General features: G+C 42.2%; 1 protein-coding gene across 8 annotated transcripts in view; it reads right to left on the bottom strand.

The window, feature by feature from the left end:
- Positions 1–19,024, bottom strand: part of LOC136560179 (BEN domain-containing protein 5) — an 883,159-nt gene that overhangs the window by 341,200 nt on the left and 522,935 nt on the right. The window contains exon 1 of one of the 8 annotated variants that reach the window (XM_066555876.1): positions 11,899–12,204. The exons of 6 other annotated variants lie outside the window; for them this stretch is intronic. In XM_066555876.1, the coding sequence (XP_066411973.1) occupies positions 11,899–12,118 (220 nt within the window). In that variant the 5' untranslated portion in view covers positions 12,119–12,204. Of the gene's footprint in view, positions 1–11,898; positions 12,205–19,024 lie in introns of those variants that run through there. One more of the 8 variants, XM_066555877.1, reaches the window with a different exon arrangement.

The raw sequence follows: 19,024 nt of genomic DNA, 5'->3' as shown, positions 1-19,024 counted from the left end.
ATCAGAAAAGTGAGATAAGCCAATTCTAATGCCAGAGAGATGAGAAGAAAATATGGGAGCCCTTCCCAAAAAAACAAATAATACAAACTTCCAGACTAAAGGATAGACTGATGGGTATTGGTATTATCTTGGAATTTAAGAATAAATGAATCCATATTGAAAAGGGCAAAAAAAGAAAACCACCAACATTTTCTGTGTTTATGTATTTTGGGGTATTGGATAGATTGAGGAATCCTTTGCTAAAATATGTCTCTCAATTCCTTGGAGGAAGAACAGCACATGGATACTGCAGAGCCAGCTTCTCCAGACTGCTTTACCAAACCATCTTCCATAGCACATGCAGATAACCTCCTTCTTCATTTAAAGAATTCAGATCAGCTTCTGTCCTCTGAAATAACCCTCGGCCTCACAACCAGATGGACACAATCCCTTACTTGACACAGTTAACAAAATTTGTCTGCTGACAACTCACTGAGGTCACCAGAAGCCAGAAGCACACAGCAACTGTCAGGGACACAAGGTATCCTCTCCATGGCAGGGAAAAGTGACTCTTGAAACAATCAAGGACAGGGGTCACAGAGGAGTAAGTGCCTGTGCAGACTACAGAAGTCAGCAAATACTTTCCAATGAATAAACTAACATTGAAACAAAAACAATTTAGAAGAACAGTAATATTTATCTTTGATTTTGGCTTTTAAAGTCAATTCAAAATGGTTAATAACACATTCTATGCACTTAACAATGAAAATGAAAGAAAATATTTAGTTAGGGGTCAAAGAGAACGAATGCAAATTATCTGAATTCTTCATTCTCTTCACTCAATTTCAGTTTGTTTATGAAATTTATGTTTGCAAAACTTCACTGGTTTTGAAGTTTGTTTAGACATCTCCTTACAAATGCTTAGTTTATACGTTGCTGCCATGTAACTATCAACACAGTTCTCCTTCTGTTCATTTGACTTTTTGGTTTTACTGCTTATCTGTACAAGAACCAGTAAGACGAACAAAGGAACTGTTTTCTCCACACACAAAATTTGAAGAAACAATGAGTTTATATAAGTTAAAGCTCAGGAACTTTCAACGCATTCAGTAAGCAAATAAATGTTCCTCTGCCTTCCAACAACAATACATGTAATATTTTTTTACATATGCTCTGGTCTTTGAAAGCTTATTTTTACCTAACACAATCCATCCAGTGTGTTGAATATGAAAAGGCCTTTTGTTCTTTTTCTTTTTTTTTAAGTGCATTTCTAACCTCTGTTGTCTTCTGCATTAGCTGCAGATAGAGCCAGAAAAATCTCACTCTGAATTTGAGATTAATGCTGGAGTTCTGGCTCTTGTTCTGTAAATATTAATGGAATTTGGGAAGGGGTGGGAGGGAGAGAGTGGAGACTGGGGGAAGGGTAGAAGAAACATGAATATGCATTTATAGCAGCTCTCCTTAGGATTCTGTCTCTTGTTGTGGCAGCAAACAAAAGACAGGTACACAAGAACACTCCCGCAAAAAACAACACACGTGATTTTGAGCCAGAAGAAAACCAGGATAGGAACCAAATATATGTACAAGCTCCAATTCAGTGCCTGAGGCTACATATGAGAGAGGAGGGCAGCCTAAAAGCATTGCAACTCAGAGCCTCATTTTGTAACAACCTAAAGAATCTGTCTGGACTTTGTTCCCAGTCATTTAAACCTTGCTAGAAGTTAAAAATTACACCTTCCCCTAGGTGGCTATGATCAGCTTGTTATAAAGTTTTGTCTATTGTTTTCCCCAGATATGCAATGAGTGGTTCAGTGCTATCAATTACTGAGAACTAGCACTTAACATACTTAATTAGGCACTCGTAACAAAATATGCAGGGTGCAATGCACGATACAAGAATGGATTCCCTCTGTTCTTTAGGAAGGGACATTCTGAAAGACACATGTAAATTAGGAAAAATTGGTTTTGTTCACAGAGAACCTAGTATTCTGTGATTCAAGATAAAGAGCAAAGCATGCTGAAATAACCATGCTCCAAGAAAAGGTCAGACTTGGAGAGATCTTGGCAGCCAACTCCTCCTGGTACTGAGGCACAGGGCTCAACAGCCAGGGCACATGACAGTGTCTCTCCCCATCCAGCCTTTGGGAACAGGCAGTCAGGAAAAAGGGAACTGCTGAGGAATTCCAGAGTGCCTGGGAACACACTTGGCCCCAGCTCAGTGCTTAAAGAAAGAAAAGCCAAAGAAGCAACTCTGCATTTAAAAATCTCTATCAACTAGCAAAGGATAAACTGTTCCTGGAATGCTTACTTCAATGAGGCCCTCATTTCAGTGTCAGGATGGGTGGATACAAGCCAAAAGGTAACAGCTTCAAGTCTAGAGGGGAAGGGAACTGAGGCAGAGACAGCAATTTCAACAGGGCAGGGAGTGGGTTAAATGCAAGGAGAAATAAATAAGTTAGTGCTCTAAAACTGAAAACCCTATTGTGGGATGTAAAATAAAGCTATGAAAATCTCAAAGTCCCCTTAAAGCATTCCTTACTTTCTAATTTAGAAATAAGGACTGAACAAACTAATCCCTTCAAAAAAGAGTTCAAATGCTGATTTTTTTCCATCTTTGGAATGAAAGCTGGAAAAATAAAGGAAGAGAGCTCTGCACTCCAAATGGATGAGGGATGGCAAGTCTGGTATCAGTCCAAAGAAGGGGCTTGGCAATGCCATAAATCTTACAGTAATAAAATGAAAGAACCTTGAACAGAATTCGTCCCTCCCCTAAGCCTTCAAAAAAATTCCACTCCTTGTGAAAAATGATATGCTGACAGATGAAAAAACTTACCATCAGCCTTCTCATTTCCAGGCATGTACCCAGCACATATGGACAACACCTGCACAAGATTCCCCACACACTGCTGCACTGAACTGGTTTGGTACTGATTCAGCCAGGTTGCTTCTACAGGGAAGGTAAGATCACCTGCCTGGGCAGGCTGTGCACTGGTTACAGATGAGGAAAAGCAAAAGATGCACAAGAACCAGAGCAAACACACCAAGCACAACAGGGCATGGATTCCTAAGTGCCACTTACATACAAATAAACAATTTTCAGTACTGCTGTGACTGAGAAGGAAAACAGCATGATAATAATAATAATTTTTTTAAAAAGCCACCTAGCTTATTTGAAGCTGGAAAAAAAAAGAACTATAAATTACTTTCTTAGCTAATTTAATGCAAACATTAAAGGAGGACTGGAAGAGGAAGAAGAGATGAGATTTCAGAAAATGTAATGATCCTGCAGGCTCAGAAGATATTCACGATACAAAGCAAAAAGAAATGTGCCTCACAGGAGTACACTGAGATTATGACCACTACAAAAGAAGAAACTGAGAATGACAGTAACAAACACAGGCCAACAGACAGCAGCAGAAATGCAGAAGTTATTGAAGAGGACAGGTGCCATCAAAATCAATGCAGCTAAAAAAGGGAGGAGTGTGCAAAAGTGGGGTCAACCAGGTGCTGGCACAGTCAATTCAGGATTTGGATAGTAAAATTTACTATATTGTTGGAAGGACAGAGAAAAATATTCCAGAAATAAACACTAGGCACAGTGAAAGCACTTCAGAAGTATATTTAGTTGGGCATAAAGGTAGAGCTGAGTGTAAGTAACAAAGCAGATGAGGAGTATGTAAGAGACAGCAAGATTTTGGGTTGGGAAGGACAAACGAGATTATTCCTCCTCTAGACTCCAAGTTCAAGACAAATGGACAAAAACTGTAGGAAAATACATTGGGACATCCTAAGCATAAGCTGAAAAAGATTTCTGCTAAGGGTGTCAGAAAGGGAAGCTGACAGAAAATGTGAGAAAAGTTAGCAATAAAAAGGCAGAGCTGAGAGATGCCATCATCTGGGCTTGTATCACTCCCAAAATTTTAAGAACTAAGTTGTTCTGCAGCACTTCACCAGAAAGAGAAAATGACAGCAACACACAAGTGAGTGACTGGAAGGTTGTCTTCAGAGCACAAAGAAGAGTGAGCAAAGAAGTCAGGGAAGAACAACACATCAAGCAGCACTGTGACAGGCAGGGCTGATAAGCCCAGGAAGGTGAAGACACGCACTTGAGGAACTGGCCCAAAAGGCTGCTAAATCTTGTGAAGTGAATTTCAATAAAGTCTGAAGAATAGGAAACAGGGTGAAAATAATTCTTAATCAAACTGGGGGAAGGCAAGATAGAAAGGTCTTAAACCACTGCTTGACAGGTTTAGAGATGATGGGTAAGAAGGATGATGTGCCAGGAGCCTGAACCAGGACTGCTCACTGATGATGGAGAGAAAACCACACCTGCTTTGTACAAAGGTACTAAAGAAGGGAGAGAAAGATTAAGGAGCAAAAATCCTACAGAAGCAGAGCACAGATTATATAAACCTCTTAAATCCTCTCTGAAGTCCTACATCAAGTCTGGCTCTTGCTCATTAATATTTAATACAGTAACACAAGTAAATGCACAGAGCATGGACCTGCTGCTGTTCTCACAAAATTCAAAACAAACTAAAACTAAAAAAACAACCTACCATGCCAGCTATTGAAGCAAATAATGTTGAGGTCTCAATGCAATTTTTCTTCCAGTGGAACAACTGAGATACCCAGTCTAATTCTGGTAGGAGTGACAGTTATTGATATGGCCGCCTATTTGTAGTCAAATTTCCAATGCACATGAAGACACTCAAGCATTTTGTAACATTCTCCTTTTGCATGTGCTCACTTATCAGCAGATTGTTCAGATCTACAGTCTTGAGTATCAGCCTAGATATTTGCTGCAAGAAAAACCTACATGTATTTTCTTCCTTAATTTCCATTATAAATAGAAAATCTATTTTTCAGTCCTGAAGTGAACACAAAGTCTCATCAAAAATAATTAACCAAAGGCAACACAGCTCAAACTAATACAACTAAAAACAGCCATTATTCTTTGTCAGTGAAACTCTCCCTTTCATTTAACTTTCAGTGATACCAGAACTTGGCTGCAGCACAAACACATGGAGCTGGACAATCAAGTCATGAAAAGACTACTCTGAGAAACAGGAAATCAGGCTCTCTACAACACTGAGGATAGTTTTAATCCTGGATCCAATATTTACTTAAATACTGACCTTGAATAATTCAAACTTTTCATCTTACTGTCCCCATCTAGCTCACTGAAGTGTTGTACAGATTTGTTAATATTTGTACAATACTCTGCACATGTCAAACACAAAGGATTACAGCTATTATAGAACAACTCTCATAATCCTTTCTGAAACAAGTACACTAATACAGCATTACCATTACATTTAAAGGAAACCCTGAAAACAAGCAGGATGTGAAAATGCCATCCATTACATCTTTCCTCTGCACCTACACATGAAACTCAAATATGGGCATTACTTTTCAAAAATTGAAACATGATAAATATTTTGCAAAAAATATTTATAACAAAAGCTATGTATTTCTTTAGAAGTTCAAAAGCTCATTTAAAGAGACCATCAATCCCAATGACAGCTATAATTTGTCAATCTGGCTGCCCTCACCAGTCCATCTGTATTGGACTGTACGATTATACTGGGAGCAAACCCTGTGATGATTTGATGGTCACACAAAGCCATGGAGATGCTGCCCACAAGCTGTCCAGCAGGTAAAGCAGCAGCCTACAGAGAACACTCCAGGAAGCCTCCACAACATCGCTGCCCAAGGAATAAGCTCACTATGGAAATAGAGGGTAGATTCATGCATTTTTTCAGTTTCCACACAAAAAATGACAATGTGGTTCAGCCTCTACTATTTTTAAAGGAACTCTTTAAAAAACACAAATAATCGACTGACTGGCACTTAGGCAATACACTGGAAGAAATGTCTTACTGTTAATTATGAAAAGAAAAACATTAAGTTACATTTTCTCCCTTTTCACTCCCTTGCAAATTTTAACATATTTTAATTAGTTTTAGTTACCATAGCTACCATAACCATACTATCTTTGAAGTCAATTTTATTAAAATCCTGAATTTCATGTTTTTACTTTATGCTTGCTGAGCTTATACAACAAGTATAAGTGATGTTAAGTGGTGCAACATAACACTAAGACCACGAGAAACAACAACAGTGTAGGTCACCTGTATGTCTTTATGTTACAAAAATAAATTAGATTATTTCTGACTATTAAGGTATACAGCAAAAAGGAAACATGACTGAGGAACAAGCAGGTCAGTTGACAAGGGTTAAAGACAAACAAAAAAATGTATATTCAGAATAAGCAGGGTAATACAGGAAATGAGGAAATTAAATATAAGTGCAAAATCTTCTTGCACAGATGAATCCCAGCTTTTTAATCAATTTTTACAGGCATTGTAGCCTGCTGATGACATCACCACTCTCATTAGGGTTACTCCAAACCACTACTTAGCAGTTACAGTTTTAAAAGTTCCAATTTTTTTTTTTTTTGCTGCTGCCATTTAGCTTTGTGTCAATGTGCCATAATAAGGCTTCAACACTGAACAAATAACACCAAAAAGACCCCACAAAACTGTGCCTTTGTGGAAGTCCTTCGTATCTCAGAGATGGTCCTACACTAGAATTTAGAAAAAGGGAAAAAATTCCTCCACTCTTCATCTTACATGAGTTAAAAATAAACCAGAAATGGATCAAATACAAAATGAGTGTGAAATTTAGCTTTAAATATTTTTCATGAGTACTGCCACACTTGTGTTCAGGACTATATTTAGGAGTGTGAAGTAGTTGGTTACTCTGTTAGAGAAAATGATTTGCTGAACCTCTGCATACAGCCAGCTTTTACCTGCTGAAAAGGTAAAACACAGCAGTGGCACGTCAGCTAAGGGTGACAAAGTAGGCCATGCACATCAAATATCACAGTAAAAATTTAAAAAATGAAAAAAAAAAGCTATTCTGAACAAGGTTACTTCAGCACTGGCTGGACTGCTGGGCTTAGTTTCTCCCAATGAGTGGAGTGGGCTCTTGGCAGGGCAAGACCTGCACAGGCACAGGAGGTGACACCACCATTAGGGACAGCTGGACTCGCTGCTCAAGGGCAGTGACACAACAGCTCATCCCAAGTACTCCCAAACTAGCCAGGAAAAATCAAGCACATTAAAAAGAGCCTGTGAGGAACCACTACCAGTACTGGGAGGTCTCCTACAACCTCTTCCTGGCACTTCTTTAATGAGAACAACCCTTGGGATCACCTGAGAAGCATCTGCAGGTGCTTTGACATTTTTCCTGGCGCCATTTCTCCCCAGGTCTGTCACATACCATCCAAGCAATGCACCCCAGCAGGGGACAGGCCCAGAGATTCCTGGGAACAAAGAGTCAGCTGTCCCTACCACAATGGTTCATTCACCCCACTGACTGCCCTGGGAAAGGAAATGGGACATATGGAGCATGCAGGAACATAGGATGGAGCATGGAGACAGTGGCCACAGCCAGGACCTGCTTTAGGTACTCCCCAAGCTGAATGAGGCAAGGAGGAAAATCCTCAGAGAAGCCCAAGACTACAGGAATACCAATAAAAGCTTGGATTTAAATATTACACATCAAGACAACTTCCTGACCTAAATTTTGTATATTCTTGATATAATCTAAAATCTGTTATTGAAAATTTTTCATGTGTTCCAGAATTTGACAAAAGGTCTTTCCTCCATGAACTTTCTACAGCAAAGAAGCTTGGATTCACACTAAGAAGCTGAAACACTCTCAACCTTACTTTCAAAACTCAGTCCTAGAATCATCTAATTTAAAATCTTTCTATGAACAGATATTTTACATACTTCTGAAATACACAGTAACATCTCACCATGAGCTGCACAGGCTCTTGAAACAAAAAAAAATCACATAACCTACTCCAATAAAAAGTGGAGCTAACATTTTATAAAGGGGCAAGAAAGGACAGACATGCACCAGGTATTAACATACTTGCTGGGGCAGCTAAGGAATTGCTGTGAGAATCTAATGGAGATATGTTTGCTATGAAAGTGTGGGTGGGAAATGTTGAGGGCAGCAGCTAGAGAGCACAATTATTTGCTGTAGTCAGGAAAGAACACCTCCTAGGAGAAGACAGTCATGATTAACTTGTTAACAAACATAGCCTGAAGTAGGGAACTTTTAGAAGTCTCTGAAACTCAATTCATTCCACCTAATATTCATCACCTAGAAAAGAAAGAAAAAGCTCCAATGGAGTCATCTAAAGATCATGCTGCTATAAGATGCATATGCTCAGAGATAACATTCTGCTAGTGACTATTAAACAAGTGTGGAAAAGCTGCAAGTGGCATATGTGTGTCAAGGAGAGGAACCAGAAAAAACAGCTCTGGAGCATTTTGAGGAGAGGACAGAGAAGAAGAAAGCTGAAGGATGTGGATGATCAGAAAGACAGACCTAAGCTGTTCCTGAAAAGCTGTCTGCTATTTTTGTATTCTCAACAAGACAGACCAGCTAACATCACCTCAAGGCTGCTCTGTAGTCCAGGCTGCTGAGTTCCATCTTCCATTCGAGAGGCGAGGAAAATTACTCCCTTATTAGTACATGGCATCAGCTGCTGCTAGCCAAATGGTGAACTTGTTAAGGCAAGGCAAGGGACATTGACTTTAATATGCCTTCTGTGGCTGGAAGGTCTGTAACCATCTGAGTCAGGCCAACCTTTCTGGTTTGAGCCCCAGTCCTTGGCTAATGTTTGATAAAGTGGAAGGTTCCCAGGCCAACACATCCCAGCAGTCTCAGCAGTTCCCAACCATGCACACAGGGACACAAAGGGAGGCACAGCTGCTCAGAGTTCATCTACAGCTCTTCTCTAACACTATCACACTACTCACCACAGAATAAAAGACAACAGCACTTATCTCCACAACGTACCAAGTCTCTCACAATTACCTGATGATCTGAGCATGTCCCCACACACTTCCCTCTTTTATTTTTCCATTTTTGAACTTATGATGCCTTTACAGCAGCGCTCTCAGCTCTGTAGAAACAATATCCCTCACAAGTGCATTGGCTTCCAACCATCCAACCTCAGCACAAAGGATCAAAGAATTCCTTCTAGACTCTCTCAAAAGAGGACAATTGTTTTATGAACCCTTCACAAAACCAGTGCTCCAATAAAGCTCTGCATTATGGGCATAAACCTGTATTTAGGCCTGTGTGAATTCCTACATTACAAGGGTAGATGTTTGAAAGGTATCTAAATTTCTTTAGACATAATAGGAAAGGAAAACTCTTTTCAAAAGGAAAAAAACCATTTATATGTGTCTTGTATCTGTGTTCTTTCTTTCCTTCTTTTCTTCAAGTTGCCAGAAAGGAAAAACAAATGGATCTGTTTATTAAACTATGAGTAATTTCCACTGCATGGACAGTGTTTGATCAGAAAAATATATAGAAAAAGCTAGAACTTTGTTTACTTGAGCAGCTTTACATGCAAGAAAACTAGTCACCATTCAAACTGTAAAAGAACACTTTGCAGGCTCAAAAAAACACATTTTCCCCTCTTACTCTCTTCTGTTGTCTGTTTAATTTACTATCTGTAGCATAACTTTGATCCTGAAACCTCTTCCTAATGGGGAATTCTTGGGCCAAAGCAGTAAACCCTTAAAGTCATTAATGTATGGTTTGTGCAGTTAAGGGTTCCTTCCAAAAAATTCAAAATCAACCATGTATATTTTAAATATAAAAGCAACTTGATACACATAGTTTACCTTATTACTAAGATAGGCTGAAAACCTTTGGAATTAAAAGTTCTGTACTGGTATGTGAAACGTTACTGCAGACTTGCAAAATTATTTTTAACAAAATAAGCAGTTTGTATAACATTACACTTGCCAAGTTTGCCACAAAAACTTGTCATAATCTGAGTTGGTCACTATAAAGCAAGAACTGTGCTATGATGTCTTCATGAAGACCAAGTTTTCTCTCCAAGGTTTTTAACCACAATAAAACCAAAAACCAATATTAACATTTTGGAGAGAAATGACAACTTTAGAAGTGACCCTTGGTATATGACTTCTGTTGAATTCACCTAAGGTATTTTTTCATGGTACAGGCTGGAAAGAAGTAGAGAAGTAAAGACTCATTTGGTGTTCAAGTGAGGAGTTTTCCAAGAATGCAAAACACAGATCTAGTCAGAATATATTGAGATGTGAGAGCTGTAATAAAGACAGCTGTGTGTTTCCTTGTGTTCCTGGCTCAACAGGAGAATTTCCTGTAGAAATTAGAACCTCTGGAGAGCAATTCGTGCAAATCACTAATACAGGTAATAAGTCCTGTTCTCTGAAGGAAACAGTGTATATTGGTTTGTTCTGGCTCAAGATACATGAAACAAAGAGAAACTGTACAGAAAAATTCAGGAGGGCACATCTTGGGCAGACACAGGCTCTGCCTGGAACAAGGGAACTGGCAAAGATAAGCACTTGCTGCTGGAAAACTGAGGCAACCTGGTGGGCCCAACATGTGAGCAAAGGTCTAATATATCTAAATATAATTTCTAAATATTTCTCTGGAGCACTTTAGCCGTGTTGAGACAGAGAGGAAGAACTGAAAGGGCACTGCTGTGGGACAGAGGAAGGTGAAGTGCAATGGGATGCTGCCTGTGGGAAGAGGCCATGCCAACCCTGGACACTGGGATTGTTGTCTTCCATGGATCTGACAGCGACCCTGCAAGAAACACTACACATACACTCCTCTGCCACAGACAGGGCAGCCAAAACATGGGCTGCCACAGGACAACAAAAACTTAGCAGGAGAATCCACACCTCTGCTAGATGGCCTAACTAGTTCTCCTGAACTTCTGGTGTTGGAAATACTCAGAAACTGGAAAACCTTTGCAGGGAACTCATGTTTAGCTGTTCCTGGTTCTTTTGAGGTATTTGTTTATGGCAATACTAGAAACAGGATAATGGCGAAAGTCACTGCTGAGCCAAGAACAAACTGGGCCCCCACCAGTCTAAACTGGCTCAGGAACGGCTAACTTCTAAAAATAAAATTAGAAAATGACCAGTTTTAGGTGACTTTAACACCAAGTTACTCTCTTTAGACATCAAAGCTCAGCACTGCCTTCTAAGAGCTCAAGACTAAACAAAAGAGTTTTTTAATTCCATAGTTGGGGAAATAGACATAACCAGTATTTTGCCCAAACTGAAAAAGTCAGGATAACAACCCAGCGTCCCCTTTGCTGCCCAGACTGTCATTTCAAATGGTCATTAAAGTCTTTCAAAAGCCTATTGGGCAAGTCCACACTAACCAGCAATTTGCTACAACCACCAAACTTCCTTTCTATGTCAACCATGGCAGCGAGGAAACTTACACAAAGTCTTCAAGGAAACACTCTGCCATAGTCACTATCTGGGGGCAATGTACTGACAGCACTATCTCACCAGGGCTGAACACCTTCAAATGGCCAAGACACGGGGTTATTTCCTACCATACGCTTGAATTGGTCCCCTTAGCTTGGAGACATTTGTTATCTTTGAACACGAAACAAACCAAACGCAGCAAGCCCACGCTTAACAAGAGCAGTACCTGGAGGTCTGGTTCCACTATTGGTGAAGTCACTTAAACTAACAAAGCGGACATAAAACAGCACCCTCAAAACTGGCAACAACTGCAAAGGTATACAAATGACTCCATGCACTATAAATAAGCCGTAGACGAAAACCTAAACTTTTTTTTTCTTTTTGTTTTTTCAGTCTCCACCGCCCCCCTCCCCGGGTACCGCGGGGGGCATCACGGGGGGGGTCGCGGCTGTTTTGGAAACCGAGCCTTGGGCCCCCTCCCCGTGCCCGGGGCCGCTCGGAGCTGCCCCTCCCCACCCCCGGCCCTCGTCCCCCACCGTCCCTCCCTCCCTCCCTCAGCGGGGAGGGGGCGGCATCGCCCCCCGCCCGCGGCCCGGTCCGCCCTCACCTGCCAGCGCCAGGATCTGGGCCTTGTGCAGCAGCAGCCGGTCGCCCCACTCGCCGGGGCTCTCGTCGTCCTCGTCCGCCGCCTCCTCGGGGTTGCGGTACACGGTGTAGACCTTCTGGTTGTCGAAGTCCTGCTGGGAGGTGGGGCTGAAGTCCCGCACGCGGGACACGGGCAGCGCGTAGCACACGTTGTCCTCCAGGAACCGCACGAACGCGTACATGGTGCGGGGCGGCCGCGCGGCTCCGCGCCCGCCGCCGTATTGTTCCTGCGGCCGCCTCTGCGCTCGGCTGAGCGGGCCTGGCCGCGCCGCCCGCCGGGCCCCAGACGGCGCCGGCCAGGCGCGAGCAATCCAGCGCGGAGCGACGCGAGCGGGGCGGGCCCGGGCGGGGGCAGCGGGAGCGGCCACGGCCCCGCTCGGTGCCCGCCGCAAACAGCGCCGCACACAGCCCCGTAGGGCCCCAGCCCCGCTCGGTGCCCGCCGCAAACAGCACCGCACACAGCCCCGTACACAGTCCCTTACGGCCCCGGCCCCCTCGGTGCCCGCTGCAAACAGCGCCCCACACAGCCCCGTACGGCCCCGGCCCGCTCGGTGCCCGCCGCACACAAACAGCGCCCCGCCCGCGGCCCCTCACGGCCCCCGCCCTGCCTGCCGCCACCCCGCAGGCCCGCCCTGCCCCGGCACCTCCGCCGGGGACACGGGTCCCGCCTCCCCTGTCCCCACCCTCGGCCGATCGCGGCCCCAGAGAGGGCCTCGGGAAGGTGATTTTGCCCCCAAGTTGAGAACTCAGTACACGTGTGCCGCAGAAGGAGGCTTTGTTCCAGAGAATCATGGAGTGGTTTGTGCTGGAAGAGGCCTTAAAGATCGTCTCGTTCCAGCCATGCTGCCCCGGGCAGGGACAGCTTCCGCTGGAGACCAGGGTCTCCAAGCGCCATCCAGCCTGGCCTTGAACACTTCCAGGGATGGGGCATCCGTGACTTCCCTGGACAGCCTGTACCAGGGCCTCAGCAGCCTGACCACACTAAAGAATTTTTTCCTGCTAGCCAATGTAAACCTGCACTCTTTCATTTTGAGCCTGTTCCCCCTTGTCCTGTCACTACACGCTCTTGTAATAAGTCTCTCCTCATCTCTCCTCTTAAGTCTCTTTCAGGTGCTATAGTCTCTTTCAAGGCCATGGTAAGGTCACCCTGAAGCCTCCTCCAGCTGAACAATCCCGAATCTCGCAGTCTTTCCTCCTTGGAGAGGTGCTCCATCACTCCATCGCTCTGATCACCTTTGGAGGAGAAACAGAGGGGTGACACATGGTGGGATTTGTTTTGAGGGCCAGGGCAGAGCCAGTGAGTGCAGGGAAAAGGGGCAGGAGGGAACCTGTGTGAGGAGAGTGGATCCTTCCTGGCCAGACAACAGAACCCTGTACTCATCTGCCACTTGGCAACGGCACTGGAGCATCAGCTTTTACATGGAGGTCCTCATGGGAATGCAGAACCACCTGCACTCCATCATTCCATGCCCTGGGGGTTGCTGGAGGAGCACAAAGCTCCCCCATCCTCTCCCAAAAGAGCACAGAGAGCTGAGAAATGCTGTGCAGGTGTGTCAGAACAAGGCTTAGAGACGGCACGCGTTTTATCACGAATTACCAAACTTTTGGAGACTCTTAGATACAAAGTATGGATGTTTTGAGGTTCAAGTATGAAAAGGGTAATGTGGCAAAATTGCTTATGGTTCAGAGCAAATTCATACTGCTGTCGTTAGTCCTGAGATCTGTTTTATCCAACCAGACTTAGGAACAGAACAATCATGTGGGGAGAACTATGTAATGTAAAAATAGAAAAAAAAATAAAAAAAAATCACAGAATGAGTACGAGAGAAGGGCATCACCAGTTTTTTGTTTGCAAAACACCAACACAAAATGAAACCAAAATATATTGCCTTTGTGGATTTTCATATCCCCGGGCATTTGCAGTACTATCTGTGCCCATTGCACTGAGTAAAACCACACTGCACTTGTTTTTCCTGGTTATCTTTTATAAACTTCCTCCTACATGGGGTTAGACCACAAGCTGGAAAACATGGAGTTCAGTTTTGACTGAGCACTGGCACAGGTTCCCAGAGAGCTGATGGAGTTTCCATCTTTGGAGGTAACTCAAAACCATCTGGGCATGGTCTTGGGCAACCCCTTGAGCAGGGGCTGGATTAGGTGAGCTCCTGAGGCCTCTCCCAGCCTCAGCCATTCTGTGACAGTGCCAGAAACTTTTGGTTATGCCCAGCAGAAATCTGTCCTAAACAGCACCTGAAAACATAAGGAATCTATACAGGTGTAGTTAAGCCAATATAAGTATTTCCCCAACAAGCTGCAAACTTCCCATACAGTAACGGCAGCTTTGTTATTTTAGCAATTACAGAGTTTTGCAAATACTCCAGTTTAAGATTGGGGATTTAAATGGCAGTACTTTATGTTAACAATAAAGTATTGCCAGACTCGTGCGTAATTACAGGCAAATATAACTCTGCTACAAAGTATGGATGACAAATGTATTCTAGTAGCAAGTCTGCAAGGGAAATGAAATTCCAGCAAGGATTGTGTTGCTGATCAAACAATACCAGCTGCTGTATCACTGCTGTCTCCTCTACCTCGTGTTACAGTGGGGTACAGGGAGCTGCAGAGAGATGACAGGACAGGCTGATTGCTGGAATTACTCCATGAACACTGGTAAAATGATGTGAAGGACAATTTTGTTCTACTGAGTTCAGTGGCCAGTGAGGGATTGGGTAGGCTGCCTCCTGCCAGGATTGTATTCCCTCCACAGCTGAATTCTATTAGGGAATAGGAACTCAGAGCAATGGTAAAACTGGAAATAAAAGGAAACAAAGAGAAGGTCAGGACTCAAAAATTAGTTTGAGTTGGAAAGGGGGAGATCTCTTTGGGTATCCAAGGATGCCTGGATAATTTGTCCCAATGAAAGGAAGCCAAAAGGCTTCATGTGAAGGCAGCTAGCATCATAGTGGGTTTGTTGGTTGGTTGGTTGGGGCATTTGGGGAAAAGGAACACTCTAATCTGGTGTTTACAATATTTTATGTTTGAATGTTCAATTATAGCAAAGACTGTAAAGATTTTTGCATCAGCAGCAAAAAAATAAAAGGTCTCAAATCCTTTAGGCAGGCTGTTTCACAGTTCTCCACTGAAGGACGTTTTTGAGAACAGATAAGGGTTGGGATGATAAATGCATGTTTACCCTTGGTCCCTTGCACACACGTTGAGCCAGAAGGCATTATAATGCTAAAGAATTAATAATGATTGCATACATTTTTTCTTCTGCCTACAAGGAAGAGTGTTAATTTCTGGCTTTAAAATCTATAAATAATCTGCACTGGTTAGCTGTGAAGCTGAGGAAAAATCCATTAAAGCAGCAAATGAAACACAAGTCACGTGTCACTCCTGTCTTTTGGACCTTTCCCATTTCTACTACTGGTTAGCCAGCTGCTTTAACACGGACTTGAGCTTGAAGTTTGAAGGTGCAGAGCTATTTTAAAGGTGTAGATTTTAAAACTCATTGTAAAGGGAATTACTGGAACCTTACTGGATTTAAATCCCTGAGCCAGTCCAGCCTTTTAGAAACAGCACAGCCCTACTGAGAAGTAAATTGTTGTACTTTCAAAATGCAAATGAAGCCTCAGCTGAGAAAGTAATACTGTCACTCCAAGAGTGGAAAAACCACAAAACACAGTCCCAGCCCTTATGGGACTCCTGAGTAGCTCTTTCTTGGAACGCTACTTATATTTTGCTGGTGTTATTTTTCTTGAAAAGTAAAAAAAGCGTTCAAGCAAAAGCAGATGTCCACAGCTTTCATGTGCACTCTGTGTTTTCACTTAAAGATACAAAATGAAAAGCTAATAGTTCCAATAAAAGTTATGCAGGTGCCAAATTTCTTTTCCCAGCAAAACATTAAAATTAAGCTCATCATTCACATTATTGCATATTTAGTACCAAATTCTCAAAGGACACCCTATTGACTTTAAATCTGCTAAAGACGAAATTCCCATTTTCTTTTACTGTCCCAGTGGAGGTGCTTCAGCAGTAACCTGACTCTTCAGCAGTAATCATACATTGGACTACAACTAGGAGTCCCTCCACATTGAATATGTGGTTTAGAAAACTGTTGTTTTCTTGTGGATTTATTTGTCCTCCAGGTAGTGCATTTCTTACACAATTGTTTTCAAGCTCCAATATACCTTGAAGGAAAGAGATGTTCACAATTTTTTTTGGGTAACACTGTATTGGAACAATGGCATTAAAAGTTATACAGGTTAAAGAAGAGCTCAGCTAACAGGCACAAGAACTGAAGACTGTTCAAAGGTTTATATAAGTTCAGGCACGCAATATACTCACAGTCTGGCTAATTTTTATGAAGAATATGATCAGTAGAGTGGTCAGAAGATACTTCCATTCCATGGTTTGCATTTTTTATCATACAATAGAGTGCAAGACAAAGTCATTTTCATATATAAATGTATTTTCCTCCGAACAAAGTCAGGTACAGCTTCTAGGTGTTTTGAAAGAGAGGGTGGTTGGAAGGATGGAATCTACTATCCAGGTGGAGCAGGGTAAGCATTCCAGAGGGTTGTTTTGTATTTTAAAATAAATTTTAACTCTTGAAACACTGTCACCATACTGTGCTTTCAGCATCACAATGATTACATATAAAAATACAAACAAACAAAAAAAGGTCCTTTCCTGTGTGATCCTAGAAGATGGATGAGAAAATATTTGTGTCCATATATAATTCCAAAGCACTCCGTTACCAAGAGTAAGGGAACCTAGATTACACAGATAAATTCTGAAGATTTAATCTTTTGAGATCTATGGCCTTAAACCATGCTCAGTCCCAATTCCTCAGAGTGATCTAACTTTTCTCAGAGCTGTGGATACTAGTCAATCATCTTTTACAGTAAACTCTCACACCCTCACAGAATATTCTTTCAAAGAAATGAAACCCAAGGCACACTTCATGTACCCATTCTCATAGGAGACTCTTATTTCCCAGCTGGTGCATTCTGTAACATGAAAAGGTAACGATTAAGCCAAAGTGTCCACAGGAGAAGGCACATTGCTCACTGTTAATGACTGGCTGGAGAAACCAAGGACCAAAGAAAAAGCCAGACAGTCATTAACTGCTGAAAATTCCTGACCTAAAGGTCATTATTACTATTATAAAATTGGAAAATAAAAAAGTAATTATTGTCTTTGGGTCTTTATATGTATTAAAAATATAAAATTCCGGTGTCTGTTGCTGTGGATACTGGTTGGTAAGGCACTTATCTTTCCAATTCTGGCAGGCTATGCAATGGATAGATCTGGGACTGGCAACCCTTCAGGAATGTGTGCCAGACTGTATTTTCCTCTTCCAAATTACAGGTTAAACGTGCCCACAGAAAGTCAACAGGAACCAGGAGACGCTGCCAGTCGGCACCATCTCTCCTTGGTGAGAGCAGCAATTCCCCCACCCTCACCCAGCCCTCTCTGGGAGCTGCAAACGACTCTCAAATGTCCTGTCTTTCAGCTCCTACCCTCATGTACCATTCCAAATCTTGCTAATTGCCATCTTTTGCGCTCAGGTAAAATGCTGTTTTCCATGTGATAAACTCCTTTCCTGCAGGGGAGGCAGGGAGGGCTCTGTGTGAGCTGACTCGTGCACAGACTCACCTGTAAAACGCGTCCTTCAGGTGCCATTGCCACCGTCTGCAAAAACTGCTCTGGAGGCGATATTGCTCTTGCAGCCCAAATGATCTTTATTGCTGCTACCATCCACTGATGGCTTCAGCCTATATATTTTCACTCTAACTGGAAATTTTATTTGAGATTTGCCCTTTCCTATTATAAACCAGACTTTCCCCTGACTTTTGACAGGCATTTTACTAATATGACTCTAAAAGTAGCTTTGCATGCATAGATTTTGCACCACTGCAAGAATTTGATTCCTTCTGCACTTCAGATGAAAAAGTGACTTTCTTTTGGCAAAGACTAAAGTCATTTTGTAACTTTTGTTCTTCAGTGTAAAATAACATTACTAGACACTGCCTGTGATTATGTTATGGTTTAGACAGATCCTCTAAGATGATATTAATGACCCTTTTTCATAATATTTTCATTTTGGTTTTCTATTTTCACATCTCTGCAGCACTGTTCTGTCTTGAATGAGCAGTTATGTCTCATACTGACAGGGAAAATGATCCTGCAGCCCTTTTCTGCAGAGACCTATTCTGCTTGAGAGGTTCATACAGTGTAGGATAGACACAGAAGGAAAGGAGGTCAGCTACTAAAAATGCAGGACCGCATTTTTTCCAAAAAGGTACCTCCCCATACTCCCACTTTCCTTTTGAAATCTGATTATAGCAAGAGCATGGACAGGCTCCAGAGATGGTTCTTGCTGTTTTGGAAGCTTCTGGACAACCAGCATCTGCAGGAATTGGATTGAGTGAAGGCAGAGTCAAAACTGCTTAAATAGATGTTTTCACAACGCAGTGCTTTTTAATTTATACTCCTGTCATATTCCTTCTAATCCCTTTCAAGACTGGTTTATATTTCATTATAAAGTGAGTTGAGTTTTTAGAAAATGTTCCCAGGACTTAGTGCTCACATCTCACTACTTCAGAAGGTAGAGTTTTCTACTTCTGATGAAAGTCACAATCAGAGATTGACCAGCTGCTCTTCTGAAGAACATCAACTAATGCGAGCACTTAAAATCCTGTTGTGGAAGGTGAAAGGGAGATAACAGAGCAGGAATAATCCTTGGAATATTTCAGGAAAGTGCCTTCCTCAGCTGTGCATTGTTAATAATCATGTTTAAATTAAAAGAACAGAAAATGAAAGCTGAAACTTCTGGCAAGTGAAAGTGCTCCCTAATCTAAAATCCTTCACTATGCTCTCTGAACCTCTCCACTCTAAATAAAACCAGACATATTTATCATTTATGAGTTACAAATGAAGCTGCACCTGGTCTGCTCTAGTAGGTGAATTAAAAAAAAAACAAAACAATGCGCAGCAAGTAAATGTGAATTGGAAGGAATTGCTGTGACCCAGCTCTCAAAAATTCATACAAGGGGGTAACTGTGATAGACCCCTCCAAGAAT

The sequence above is a fragment of the Molothrus aeneus genome, chromosome 9, assembly GCF_037042795.1.
Source record: "Molothrus aeneus isolate 106 chromosome 9, BPBGC_Maene_1.0, whole genome shotgun sequence".
In the NCBI taxonomy this organism is placed as follows: Eukaryota; Metazoa; Chordata; class Aves; order Passeriformes; family Icteridae; genus Molothrus; species Molothrus aeneus.
The sequence above is the reverse complement of the archived record's forward strand: the minus strand, read 5'-3'. Positions and strand labels throughout refer to the sequence as shown.